The following is a 14,050-nucleotide window of genomic DNA, read 5'->3' as shown; positions in this document are numbered from 1 at the left end:
CGAATCGGAGCCGACCGACGGTGATTAGGTTCCGCGAACGGGAGAACCACCGGAGGATAGAGTCGCGCTGGGATTCGGTGGTGAGAAGTTTCAGAGCAGCGAGAGAAACTATTTTATTTACTATCGCGTCGATTTTAATACGAAATTATCGTAAAAGCGTTTTCAACGAAGAAAAAGAATTCAGGGATATTGATTTATAGGTGTAATCTCTCGATTGGAGTATTTTTGTTTCGTTTTGTTTCGGATTGGGAAAAGTCCAAATCGTAAGATCGTTTCTACGAAGAAAGATTCATAGGTATTAATTTGTACGCAAACTCTCGATTGGAGTTTGTATCGTACAAGTTTGTATCAAGTGCTTTTGTTTCATACAGATCGGGAAAATTAAATCCAAATCGTAAGATCGTTTCCACGAAGAAAGAATTCATTGATATTAATTTATATCTACAACCTCTCGATTGGAGTACTTTCGTTTCGTACCGACTGGAGAAAATTGAATCGAAATCGGTTCTTTCGGACTGGTATTTTATCAAGTTTGGGAGATCGATTCGTGGACGAGAGTTCGAGAAAGCCGAAAGACTCGTAGGAAACGCGTAGCGGACAATTTCGACGAGCCCTCGTTGATTTTCCCGCTCGCGAAATCGTTCCGGATAACGAGGACGAGCCGAAAGAGCGTAACGAAACAATGGAAATTGCTGGGAATAATGACACACGGGGCCCGGGGGGAGACGTAACCGCGAGAAATATCCGAAAACGCGAATCGGGGCGGTAATGGGATCTTCGAAAGGGAAACAAATGGATCCAATTAACGACGTCGAGGCGCGGAATATTGAAAATATCGGAGCGAAGTAATTAAAATACACGCGCGTCGCAGTCCGCCGGGTCCTTTTAACGAAATGATACCGATATTATTCTCGGGTGTGCACCGAGCCGTGGAGAGAGTCTCCGAGCTCGAATCGTCGAAAATAAATTTTCCAACGCAACAACACCGCGGAAAATATACACGTTACCGCGTTACGGGAACTTTACCAGCGGTTTCCCTTTGCTCGTCGTCTTCTCGTCGTTCCGCCTACGAATCGCTACGAAAACAAACCGTCCCTGTCGGCGAATCACGATCCGACGATTTATACCCTATCCTCGCGAAACATCGATCCACGAGGCGACTTTTGCCAAATTTTTTCCCCCCTCTCTGTTCTCGCTCCGTCCTTGGACCTATTTTTTACCCGGAAACGATTCCATCGGAGAGCGCGTCATCGGATTCGGTGAAGATCGAAGACGCGAAAGCGTCGAATTTTCCAATCACCGCGCAACGAACGACAACCGAGAGAGAAAAGAACGCCGAACGAAATCCGCTGGAGCGTTTTTACGCGGATCGATGCGATTTTATTTATTTTTGTCTTTTTTTTTTTTTTTTCTTTTTCTTTTTACCTTCGTCTCGATTGCTAACTCGTCGTCGAGCGGACAGACCATTTATTCCAACGAGTGCGTTAAGACAAAGGACAGAGTTAACGCCGGGGTGTACTTGGATAATGGCGTGGGTAAGCAGACACGATAAAGAGAATACGAAGATAAAAGTAGAAAAGTGCGCGGACAAAGGTACACGGACAACGATACTCGGTTAACGACGAACGACAAGGAACAATGGTCGTGGAAAACTGGACGGAGACAGCAACAAGGCAAACACACACTTACGCGCGATGATTAAAGACTTCGGACACAGTGGTGTTTCTTTTCGCGAGAGATTTGAATTATTGAATCCGCCGCGACGATAGATACCGTCTGCGGTAGAGCTCCGTTATCGAACCGATCTCGAAAATATTGCGCGTGCTTCGATTCATCGAGCACGACGACGAATAATTACCGAGCTCAACGAACGACGAACGATTACGTTCTCGCCGCGATACCGTGTCGTTTCTTCGAAACAATCCGTTGGAAGCTGAATTATCAGAGCGGCGGGTAATTGGCACCTAGATTCCTATCTAAAACGGGAAACAATCGCGAGCACGAGCAACCGTTTTTCCGTCGTTGCTTCGAAAACGATCGCGTTGTCCCGCGACAACGGTGCTTGTTCAATTCGAGACGAGAAAAAGAACTCGGTCGTTCGATGTCGTCGCGAATCGTGCTTCGATTTCGCGAAACGAACGAAAACGACATCGATTCACCGATTCGCGGAAAGAGTCAACTTCGATCGTCCGAGCGGACGGTTGAGTGAATCGAAACGCGTGATAAATAGCGCGGAGTTTAATCGGTCGGGCGATTTACACTCGGAGCCTCCTCGAAACAAGTAAATCGAGAGGAATCTTATTTACGTTCGTAGAACTCGTCTATTTTCAGTGGGTTTTGCAATCGGAACGTCCCAATTACAAACGTAGATGGGTCAGCAATTCGAACCGGCGCGTCAACTAAAGCAACCAAGTGGTATTTATGAACTCGTCCGAGGCTCGCGATCCACGGACATCTTTATACCTCGAACTCTCGAATACGTATCTTCAGAGGCAACCTTGTTTACGTTCGTGGAACTCGTCCGTTCGCGGATCTGCCTCACAATCGCCCGATGAAATTCCCCAATTGCAAATAGTACGAATAAACATCGATCCCGACTCTAGAGCAAAGACTCGAGAACGTATCGATTTATTTACCAAAATTTCCGTACACCGTCCTTCGCTATTTTCGGACCGTCTTTCCTCCTTGATACCTACCTTGGATACACTTACCTCGAAACTGTCGCGGGATCGTTATCCCCTGCCGAGGTCTTTCAACGATCGATACGATGCAAAAACGATACCGAGGAATCTCCAACGTTATTTCTATTTCGACCCCGTATTTTATTCGCCGAGTGGAACATCCTCTGCCTCGAAGGCGTTCGAATACCGGGATTCGATCGGCTCTGGGCTCGAGGAGAGCCGCTCCGACCGCGAATAGCGTCGAAACTTACGGTTCCACGAATAGAGAAACGTGTAATCGTCCAATGGTCGAGCAACCCTCGCCGGAGAATTTATGGATTTATTCTGAAAAATGTGTAGATCGCGGTGAGTATCCCGCGGTTCCACGATATTGGCTCGCGGAAGGAGTTCTCGCGGACCAACGATTCCGCGAATAGAGAAACCGAGAATCCGGATAGGCGAACCGAGCGGAAACGAAACTATTTATCCGTGGATTCGTATACAACGAGTTACCAGAGTTCCGTGAAATCGCGAGAACGATCGTCGTCGTAATTTAATCGTCCGTCGATCATCGAGTAACTTCCAGTCCCATGTGTATCGCGTCCGAGAGAAGTCGTCCTTCGCGGAACGTTTCCTGGTCCTCCACCCGCGGAAACTTGGAGGCGTCAAGCATCGCGAATTTGTCTCTTATTTTCGAAGGAATTTGTCCTTGGATTCCACCTCGAGCGGACACCTACGCGTAGCAGAAGTCTTGTTCGCGCGTTGACCGCGAGCACCTCGTCGTACGTAAATCGGTTCCTCGGGAGGATCGCTACTTTGTTCGAAAACACATTCCGCGGAACGACGAGGGTCGTCGAAAATAAAGGAAGTAGGTGCGAACGCGACGATCGACGATTGGCATACCTCCAACGGGCGAAGTTGCGCGCTTTTGCGGCACTTTTCGCGCCTCCTTTACAAAAATACGCGCGCGTGTTACGATCGCGCGGAGTCCCCGTCTCTATCGAGTCCCGAATCACCCGGAGCGGTGCGTAGCGCCGGTTCGAAGCGGTTTCCACGGTCCCGCGATAACAAGCAAAGCTGTACGAGATATAATAAGCAAAGCACGACAAAACCAGCCGCGCCGAAGTCGTTCACCCGGTGGCCACCACCCATTTCGCGTAATAGTTTAATCGTTAATGGTCGGTGCTGGTACACGGCGCGCGGGATCGACTTCCGGTTAACGAGCGGGGCAAAACAGCCTCCGTTTCCCAGCGTGGCCGCCGATGAATCGCACCGCCGCCGCCGCCACCGCGAGAACGCGCGAGCGGAGTTGAATTAAACGTCGTAAAGATAAACCGGCTCGCCATTCAACCCGATCGAGAACGTTTATTATTGAACGCCGGCCCGGACTCGCGAGCTGCACGCCGATCCAGATATTTAGAGCGTTTCCAGAGGTCCGATTTCTTTTCACGCTGGAGGGAATTCGCGTAGCGGGCGTGCAGACGATCTTGTTTCGTAAATAATATAGTGTTCGAGAACGGTCCTGTAAACACCGGTAAACGGAAACAACTCGTCGCACCGCGTCGTTAACTCGACGATCGATAAAACCGAGAAGAGAAACTCTCGGCGGCGCGCACTTGGCGCGAGTTTAATCTCTGTTTACTGTTTCGCGATAAATCGCATCGCGCACCCGATAACTCGTGTCTCTACCTCTAAATCGAAGCCAAGGTCAACCGGGACAAACGTTCGCGCAACGTTGTTTGTTATTTCGCGCGAATTTATCAATTCGGGCCCGAGATCTTCGCCACGCTCTACGAACCGATTCGTACGTTACCGGACGACACGGGGGTTGCTTCGAGTTCGATCCTCGAACGTATAGATTTTTCCCGGATCGATAACGTTCGTCGAGTATCGTTGACGAATCGAACATTTTTCTCCCCGGTTCTCGTCCACCGGTGTGGAGAATATCGGCCAAACGCAGAGAAAACAACGACGAGAATGGAAAAAGGAAACAACACTTGCAACGCTGGTTTATTTGCATGAAAATACAAAGCATTCCATCGAGGTATATTTTGATGCATAAAATTAGTTTTTATGGCCGCCGTGGGTGCGGTATTTTTCAAAACGGTCGTCTATGCGCAGCAATGGATTCCCGGTACCCGCCGAGCACCGCGTAGATGTTTTATTTTTTATTTTTTTTTTTTTTTTACCAAGAACGAATCGAACGCCTACGATATTGGGAACGTTCGAAGGTTAAAAATAAATATCTCGACACAGTGGAGTGTCTCGAACGTTCTCGCGCGTATTGTTCGATACGGGGGGGGGGGGGGATGGAAAATTTACCCGTATCGTCGATGTGCCAACTTCGAATCCAAAAACTACACCGAGACGATGACTACGGTGAACCGCTCGTAGGTGAACTGCTGCTGCGTAGTAATTACGGTCTTGAAAATTCGTGAACGCGATCTACGTCGAGAGTGTCTCGAATTTTTAAAAACAATTTCTCGTTTCAGGCGACATGGAGATCCTGGCGTACTTCTTCGGCCCGATCGGCGTCCTCCTCGCGGTGAATCTTCTCTTCTTCGCGGCTACCGCTCGCGAGCTGACGTGCGGTCTGTGGAAGGGTGAATTCGTGAAGAGCACCACGGAAAGGTAAACCGAATTTTTCAATCTCGATCCGAACGGTAGAACGCGAAACAAAACGTAGACGAGAGTCGCCTCTCGAAGCTTCGAGATTTCGTTAAATTAAGTTTCGTAGCTGGGTTTACGGCCCGGTTCCTCGAGATTCGCGCCACCGGATACCGTTCCACGGCGTATCTGCGAGAGAAAAAGAAATATTTACCCGAAAGCTTCCCGGACGAATCGCCAGATCCGCAAACACGCTCTCTGCACGAGCGCGCGCGATCTGTCCGAGCAAGGTGCACCGTCTTTGTTTCCGGCGAATATTTGCCAGGCGTTTTTCCACGAACGTTTTAACGGCCCTCTTTTACAACTTTTCGAAAGTCGAGAAACGTCGATGAATTCGCGTCCGAGGATTTCGAGTTCTCTTCCCGTGAAAAATATCCGCGTGATTCCAGAGGTCTCGGTATCGGCGTCGGAGGGAACCTGGTTACGCTGATCGTCGGTTATTTTAGATCCCGGAGTCTTGGACCGTTCCAGACCCGTTCTATATCCCGTCGAGCCCAAACGTGACGAAGACTACGTCTTCGAGAGTCTCGATTTGGAAAACCGATCTTTCACCCGTGGTCCGAAAAATTCACTCGCTTGTCTCTCGTAAAGTCTCCTCCGTTTCGAACTCCGTCTCGAAGTTACCGCAAAGCGTATTTCGAGGGTTCGGTTACGTTCTCGCGAGATAATCGTGCCGAGTTGTTCGTTTCCTCGAAATCGCGCGAAACTTGGCTCGAGGTAGGGGGAGAAACGATTACCGGGCGCGAGTCGGTAAACTTGGAAACCTTAAACCTTCGCGTTGCGGCGAAGTTAAAGAAGCTCGTTTATTTGGTTCTCGAGATCGTGGAAGCCGGGCCGCGATATACAACGATTAACAGGAGCGAGCGAGCGGACGAAAAACGCGGGCGCGGTAGCAGCAACGGTTCCGTGCAACGCGATACGCGCTACTCGCGAGGCGAACCGGCTCGCTTTATTGCCCCACCTCTGGCAAACGATGCTTTATTTCGGCGCGAAGGACAACGCTCGCGGCCGATAAATATCAAGGATAACTGGTTCCAGCGTGGCCCACGGTTTCGTATACACGACCTTCTCGTAGATAACGGGGATCACCGAACCGCTCGCTCTCTCGTACGACTTAATTACCTCTGGAGCCCCAAGAAATACTCCGCGTATATCCGAACGCGGTAATTTTCACGGGAAGAAAATATACCCGATAACACTCCCGGCGATAAATTCTACGCTCGAATCGATCCGCGCGCCTAACGCTTGCGCGGCAATTTACACCGAAGCGTCGACGAACCATTTTTTAAAATACCGAATCGTCGTTAGCAGCGTGTCAAGACATCGCAAAATGTTGGAATACTTTGCAAACCGATACTCAACAAATATATTTAAATCGCGAGAGTCGATTCGCGGAGATCACCGCGAAATCCAAATCCTTGCGTTCTCGTTCGTGCCCTCCGGACACGCGATCACTCGACGATGAACGAAAGGCGACGATTCACTCGCGCGCGCGTTCGTTTCTCGTAATTGTTTTCCACGCCGATCGAACAGTACGCGTCGAAACGAGGTATCCGCGCGAGATTCTCGGAGAAGGTATCGCGGATCGATGCGAAAAATATTGTCTTCGTTTCCGGTCCTCGCGGCATCTCGCGCTCCGACGCGCGCGCGCCACGAGTGTCGTTTGACGAATCACATTTTTTTTCGGATGTATTTATGCCAGCCGCGCCCCGAGCCTTTTTATAGAGCCGACGCTGGCTTCAAAGGAGAATTTATTTTATCACGGCCTGGCCGACAGATATCAGGCATCGAATCGTTATTTTCCATTCGTTCGCCCGTTCACCCGGTCCCTTCGAGCCCACCTTTTGCTCCCTCGTCCCGCGCGAAATTGATATTGACGATCTCAATTTGCGATTCTCTTTCGGTCGAGTTTTCCCCCGTCTCTGTCTGCCGAGCGAGTCGGGACGCCACGCTCGTAATGGCGGATACAGATTCTCTCTCGCGCCCCCCTTGCGATCGTTTCCACACCCCCCTTCGTTACTTTTTTCTTTTTTTTTTTTTGTCCCTCTCCCTGTACGTAATTTCGAGGAGCTCTCGTTCTTTTTCATCCTGCACGCGTTACGTTAATACGGAATATTCGGGCCTTCGCGCGAGCGTCTCGCTTCGGAGGAGGTCCGGGGACCGATGAGAAAATTATGGTCGCCGGTAGATGGAAATTAATATTACGCGCTAACGCGCGTCCACCGGCCGACGTTACCGATTATGCTCGCGGAAACCACCGGAGTGGATTCACCTGTTATTCCCAGGATGTACCGCAGGGTGTACCACTTTGAATATATCTCGTTCATTTTCCAAGTTGTTATCGAAATATTGTTCGATCTGAGGTGGAAAGTATCACGATACGATAATTGACTTCGAGACGGTTAGAAAATATTTTTAACGTCGATACGCGATCGTTGCAAAACGTGTGCGATATTTTCGATGTAAACGATCTCGAGACGGGGCAAATGTTACGATACGATAATTTATTTCGTTGGAAAATCTTTTTAACGTCGGTGCACGATCGGTACACAGCGTACACGATGTAAACGATCTTGAGACGAACTTGAAATTTCAACGATTTACGAAAACCGTGCATCGGGTTGCGAACGATGACCGATGGAAACATCGTGCGCGCGAACAGAATTTATCGATATTCCCTGGCGCTCGCTCGTATCTCTCAACGAGCGCATTATTTTGACGAATCGTTCGAGCGAACTTTCCTCGATTCGATAGCAAACTTTCGTCCGTTCTTTTTAAATTTCCAAAGGTGGCCCGAGGACGCGTTGAAATCGATTCCCCGTGCACCTTGCCAGCCGTTGAACGTTCACTCCGGCGAATAAGAAACGAGAGGAGTAAATAAATTCGACACTTTGATTTTTACGATCGACTCGATCTTTCGCGCGTGCCCCTCGCAATCCTCGCAAAGAGATTCGTTCGTTCGACGGTGTATCGTAACGGCTGTTAAACAATACCGGTCGCGGCCGAGTATTTTTCGAAGCGCACCGCGGTGCAACGCGAAACGTGCAGAATCTTTTCCGCTGAGCAGAAATAAATATGGCGGCTCAAAAATAGAAACCGTTCCGATCTCCGCGAAGCTCGATCCGCGGATCTATGTTAACACGATGTTTTCCCACGTTCCCGACCCGCCGCGTCATTTTTAGACCACTTTGTACCCGGTGGTGTGTTCCCGAAATGCTCGAAAAAGTTGCGCTGCACCGCGTCCGGCACGAACGATATTCAAAACTCAGCGTAACCGGGTTTGCGGAACGCGACGCGTACGAGCGGAACCGATTCCGCGACAAGTGGATTCAACGCTCGAGGTAATTTCAGCCAGTGTCTCGGAAAACGTTCGATAACATCCGTACTGTAAATCGTCTACGTGGATCAACAACCCGCGAGTGCCTAAACGTTATCTCACGATCGGGCGGTACGAGCTCTCGAGCGTTTGAATAATCGTCGCTGGAACGTCCTGCGATAACACGGTGAACAATGCAAGCACGAAAGCGCGCGAAGGTCGTGGAAAGCTTCGGCTCGTTCGTTCACCGGAGTCCCTTCAATGGACGTAGCCACGTACCGCGATTCTGGCGCGCGTTCGCGGATTTAAAAAGTTCTCCAGGCCCCGTCGCCGAAATAAACGCGCCGCGAATAAAGCTCGCCGCGCTCAAAGGAACCCCTTTTGAATTATACTCGGACCAGAGGCGACAAGGTTGTCGGTTGAACGCGATAAAACACGCGCTATAAACGTCGCGTGGCTGACACCGCTCTCCCTGGATACAAAAGGGACGTTCGATACTTGCGAGAGAATTGTTCCCGAAACGCGAAAGATCTCGCGCGGCACTCTCCGCTGGTTAGTTCGGATCGTTGCACGGAGAGGTATGCTCGGCTAATCGGTTATTTTGTATAATTCCCTGTGTAAAAGTTTCGCGGGAACATTCCGAAAATTTTCAAAGTTAAAATTCTAGTAAAATTTAATAAAATTCCGTTCGTTTTCGCGTCGAAAGGGGAACCCGAATCGCGCCGATGGAATTTTATTCGCTGCTCGTATTTGCTCTCGATCTTTTTTCGTAAATAATCTGCAACGTGTACCCTGTCTGGTGAAAAAAAAAAAGAAAAAATGAAAAAAGAATCGAATCCAATTCATCGAGTAGTTCCGATGGGGAATAAATTCTTGAAAAAGATGTTTCTTTTCACGGTGACCGAGGTATGTAAATTAGTCACCGGTCGTTCGTTCGTGGCGGTTGACTTTCCAGAAAATCGATTCCGAGTGCATTCCACGGATGCAGTCGGGGACGATTGCATCGCCGCGTTTCCTCTCGTTCTCGTATCGGGCCTCGAGGATCGCCGAGCGGGAAAATTCTGGATAGTCGCGGCCGCACGGAGCGGAAGTCACCGAAAAAATGACCGCGGTTACCAACCGCGCGTAATATTTCAGTATTACGTCGTACGCGCGTCGGCCGTATTATTTTCAGACCGTGACCGCTAATCCCTCGTGGACTGTTACAAATGTACTCGCGTTACGTGCGTGTCTCTTACGTTGAGCGATTCTTTATCGTCCGTACGGACGACGGGTAGCCCGCAGAAGTCGATACATCGTCTATAGTTGCAAAGAAGAACGTTCGTTTTATAGGGGGCGTCTAGACGAAACGTTCCCTATGAAATAAACGTCCGTCGTATCATAACGGCGGTAACGAGCGATCGGAGCGCGCATCGACGTCCATTTCACCGATGCGTTCTTTCTTTCTTTTTTATTTTTCTTTCCTCTATTTTTTATTTCCACGTGTTCTTTTTTTTTTTGTTATTTTCCCCGTTATTAATGTCGTCGATATTTCCAGTCCTCGGCAGACGCTAACAATCCGGGGTATCCACCCTTCTATCTCGTTACGTCAATTAACTCGTCGGTGGGTCCGCGATCCTTCTTTCTTTCGGAACGCGCCCGGAGTGGCGTTAATTTGAAGCATCGAATAAAAATACGCGCAGGCTGTCTGCTACGAATGATTCTCCTTTCGCGCTCTGTCGTGTACCCGCGTGCTTGCTTCTCGGTTCGGTTTCCCCTCGTTCGTTACCACCTCCCCGGCAAACGTCTATACGCAGTTTCGTTTTTCTTCGATCCTGGAATACTCGATCGGATCGTTGCCGTGTATTTTCTCTCGTAGCGAAAAAACTCGACGATTCCTCGAACGGTCCAAACGTCGGCCAACGTAGCAGTATATTTTTTTTAACATTCCTCGAGGTTCGACGACATCGCGGAACGAAATCGTTGCCTACCAGCGAAAGATCCGTTCCGTTTACAAACAGGGCATTGAATTATTTTCCACGGACGGAGGGAACACTTTTCAAAGCTGTACCGCGCGGGAAACGTAAACGGGTTTAGGGAAACCGAAATTTTAAATATTTAAAGATTCCTTTGTCACGGATGGCTTTCGTCGTCGAAGCCGATTTCACGGTTCACGATCGGCGGTCCTCGTCTTTTCGGACGCTTCTCTCTCTCTCCCCGTGCTCTTCGTTCTTCGAAGAAAGATTTCGTATTCGCGATTCTTCGCCGCGGCTGTTCACGGGTGATCGACCGTTTGTTTGCGTTCCTCTGCTCGACGACTTTCATGCGTATCACGCGCTTCCTCGTTCCCCACCGCTTCGTGACGTTCATCCATCACGAGTTCACCTTCTGTTTTCATAGCCAGTGTGCCCGCGTCTAATTTGTTTTCCGCGCATATGATTACCGAGCCCGTACCCCCCTGTTTCCCGTTGCTTCGATTCGCGTCGAACCAAGCGGGGGGCAACGAGGACGGGTACCGCGCGATTGCCCCGATGAATTTTTTACACCTACGATCGAAACTTTCGTTCGAATAATAAGGCACGACCGTGCTATTTCCCTCGTACGAAACTGGATCGATGATACAACGATTGCATCGTTTATAGTTAATATTCCGGTAGGATATTTCCATTAGTTTTCGTTTACACCGGAGTCTCCGGTCTCTGTTTGATTTCGATTTTATCATCGACGCAATACCGTTTCAATAGGTTGTACGGGGATTATTGGGATGCGAGTGAACCGTGAATAATATAATCGCACTGCTTCCGTTCAACTTAATCGGCCATACGAATAAAATAAAGATAGAAATATATATATATATATATATATATATATATATTATATACAGGTATTGTATACAGACGTACAGCCGGTCCTCTTAAACATCCATTAACAATTTCCCAAATGTAAACATTACCGGTGGACCATTACCGGCGAGTTCATCGCGGGAAACTTCGATTCAGGGGGATCGAAATGTTTCCAATGTTTGTGATTTCGAATCTATGTAAAAATATCGTTCAGGGCAATCGGGAGTGAGAAAAACGGTACACCGGAGTCGATTTTACGTAAATATTTATCGGCGAAGGATTTTCAACTTTACACGCAGTTGCGTTACGATGTAATTTATCGATGGAGAGCTCCCGCAGCGTAACGAAAGCTTTTCGGGGTCCCTTCCAGGTGCACTTTACGCGCGTCGGATAAAATAAAAACACTACGACCACCGAAGACTCGAGGAAATGTAATTTATCGGTGACTCGGAAAGCTCGAGAGTTTCGGGTCCCTTTCGGGTTCGCGTTCTCGATTTTAGTAGCCAATTTCACCGCCCTTCCGTTTCTATCGTCGTCGTAAACACACGCCGTCAATCACGATCCAACATATGGAACAACTATCGCGCAACACGGTTCACCGGCGACAATCCCGAGAGCTCCGTCGGAAATTCATCGTTTCGTTGTTCCCGACGCGGGTCGATCGCCAGCCGCCGACCGGACGCGTAACAACGCAGTCAAACTTTACACGAACGTTCGCGTCGCTGATTTGACTTTCATAATCTAACCCCCCTCCAACGAGGCTATATTTAGAGACTCGTTGTGTTCGAAGTTGCCCTGGAAATCTCGATACCGTCGAACCGTGGATCGAGTTCCCGTGCCCAAGTTTCCGCATTAGCGAACAGGCGCGGACCGGGCTTCGACGAGTGTACACGGGCTCAAACCGGACACCGCGCTCGTCGAAATTGCACGGTGCTCCGATCGACGAAACGATCATCGACGAGACTCCCGTAGAAAATTTTCCAACGATAGTCGCGCGATTCGCGACATCGTTTCCGAAGCCGATACACACGGTTTCCCGATAGCATTCGAGTCACGTCCCTCCGTCTAATGTGTCAAACCATCGCCGCTAATAACCACCTACGTCCACTTGCGACGTTAAACACATACGTAAGAGACAGCGAGAAAAAAAGAAAACAACGTACATTGACGTACGTTCGATCGAACGTATCAAGAGACAATATCGTTCCGTAATTCGTATTCGAATTTTTATCGACGAATAAAAAGTTGCCGAACGAGGTTTGAATAAATACAAGAGTTTCCATTCCAAGAGGAATGGAAACCGTCCCTACGAGGCGCGGTTTACTTCCGACGAGTTTCGTGCCGGTCGGAGTGCACTTCGTACGAAAAGAACATTTCGAAGTCGTCGAATGCACGAATATGAACATGCAAATGCGGGGCGCGTTTAGTCCGAGAGAAAGAGGATCGAAAGACAAGGGAACACGAGTTTCTGGCGAGCAGGGAGGAACACCGTCTGGAGGGAAAGAGGTTACACGGGATTCGCATCGCCGTAATTTCGTGACAGGGCACCGTAACGGGCTGCGAATATTCTGCCGGAACGTATTAATAATGCTTTGACTTCGATCACAATGCGATGCATACATTACTGCGCGCAACGCAACGTGTCACGCCGAACAAACGGATACGTTTGCGGGCTGATTTATGCCCGTCGTAATTGAACGCCGTGCTAATTGAATCGGGAGCGTTTTTATCGCCGGAAATTCCAGAGCTGCCCGATAACGGCGCGGTGCTGCCCGAACCGGGCAATATTTTTTCCCCACCGAAAAGAATATTAAGAAGAACAAACGGGGGGATTACACCGAACCGGTGTATCCGCTGCGTATGCTTTTCGAAAGAGGAACGCGCTCTTTCAATTTCGAGAAATCGATAGGAACACCGTCGACCGATAGAACCGAAAAAAACATCCAGCCCACACAGGTGGTGTCGTTTGGAAATTCGGGTAGGGTGCCAGGAGAACGTTCGTACCTTCTACGAGCGTTAATGTATTTTAACGAAAATTTGCAGAAATATCACTGGAAGTCCATACTTTCGATAGACGTACGAAACGTTCGTATTGGACGTTTCGTCTGTTCGGAAAGAATTGTCGAACATTGTTATTCTTTACGATCCGAGAATCGACGTTCGAGTCCGTTGTTCTTCGTCGAATCGTTCGTTCTTCGATTTTAATCGCGTGTAATGTAATAAAAGAATCCGTTCTGGTTTCAGAGCCGCGCTAGGCCGCGTCTGCATGAAGCTCGTGGTCGTGATGGGCGTCACCTGGGTGGCCGACGTGGTCTCATGGGCAGTCGGCGGGCCCCAGTACATCTGGTACTTCACGGACATGATAAACGCCTTCCAGGGCGTGCTGATCTTCGCGGTGGTTGGCTGCCAGCCGCAGGTACGCGCAGCGTTGAAGAGGATCTGCAACAGGAACCCGAGGACCAACGCCGGGAGGCAGGGAAACGGGCTGAGCACCACCAGTCACGGGATGCCCAGCATGGGGGACAGCGTCACTCAGAATCCGAGCACGAAGACCGCTCCGTTGGAAACCATTTGCTAAACGCGAT

The 14,050-nt window shown here is 49.3% G+C and overlaps 1 protein-coding gene across 1 annotated transcript in view; it reads left to right on the top strand.

Annotated features, from left to right (window-relative positions):
• The window catches only part of Mthl1 (adhesion G-protein coupled receptor methuselah-like 1), a 179,517-nt gene extending 165,467 nt beyond the window's left edge, over positions 1 to 14,050 (top strand). The window contains exons 6-7 of the mRNA XM_076304388.1: positions 5,153 to 5,291; positions 13,710 to 14,050. Of these exons, the coding sequence (XP_076160503.1) occupies positions 5,153 to 5,291; positions 13,710 to 14,043 (473 nt within the window). The 3' untranslated portion in view covers positions 14,044 to 14,050. The remainder of the gene's footprint in view (positions 1 to 5,152; positions 5,292 to 13,709) is intronic.

This window comes from Ptiloglossa arizonensis, chromosome 2 (assembly GCF_051014685.1).
Source record: "Ptiloglossa arizonensis isolate GNS036 chromosome 2, iyPtiAriz1_principal, whole genome shotgun sequence".
Lineage (NCBI taxonomy): Eukaryota > Metazoa > Arthropoda > Insecta > Hymenoptera > Colletidae > Ptiloglossa > Ptiloglossa arizonensis.
This window is presented reverse-complemented; position numbering and strand designations above follow the sequence as displayed.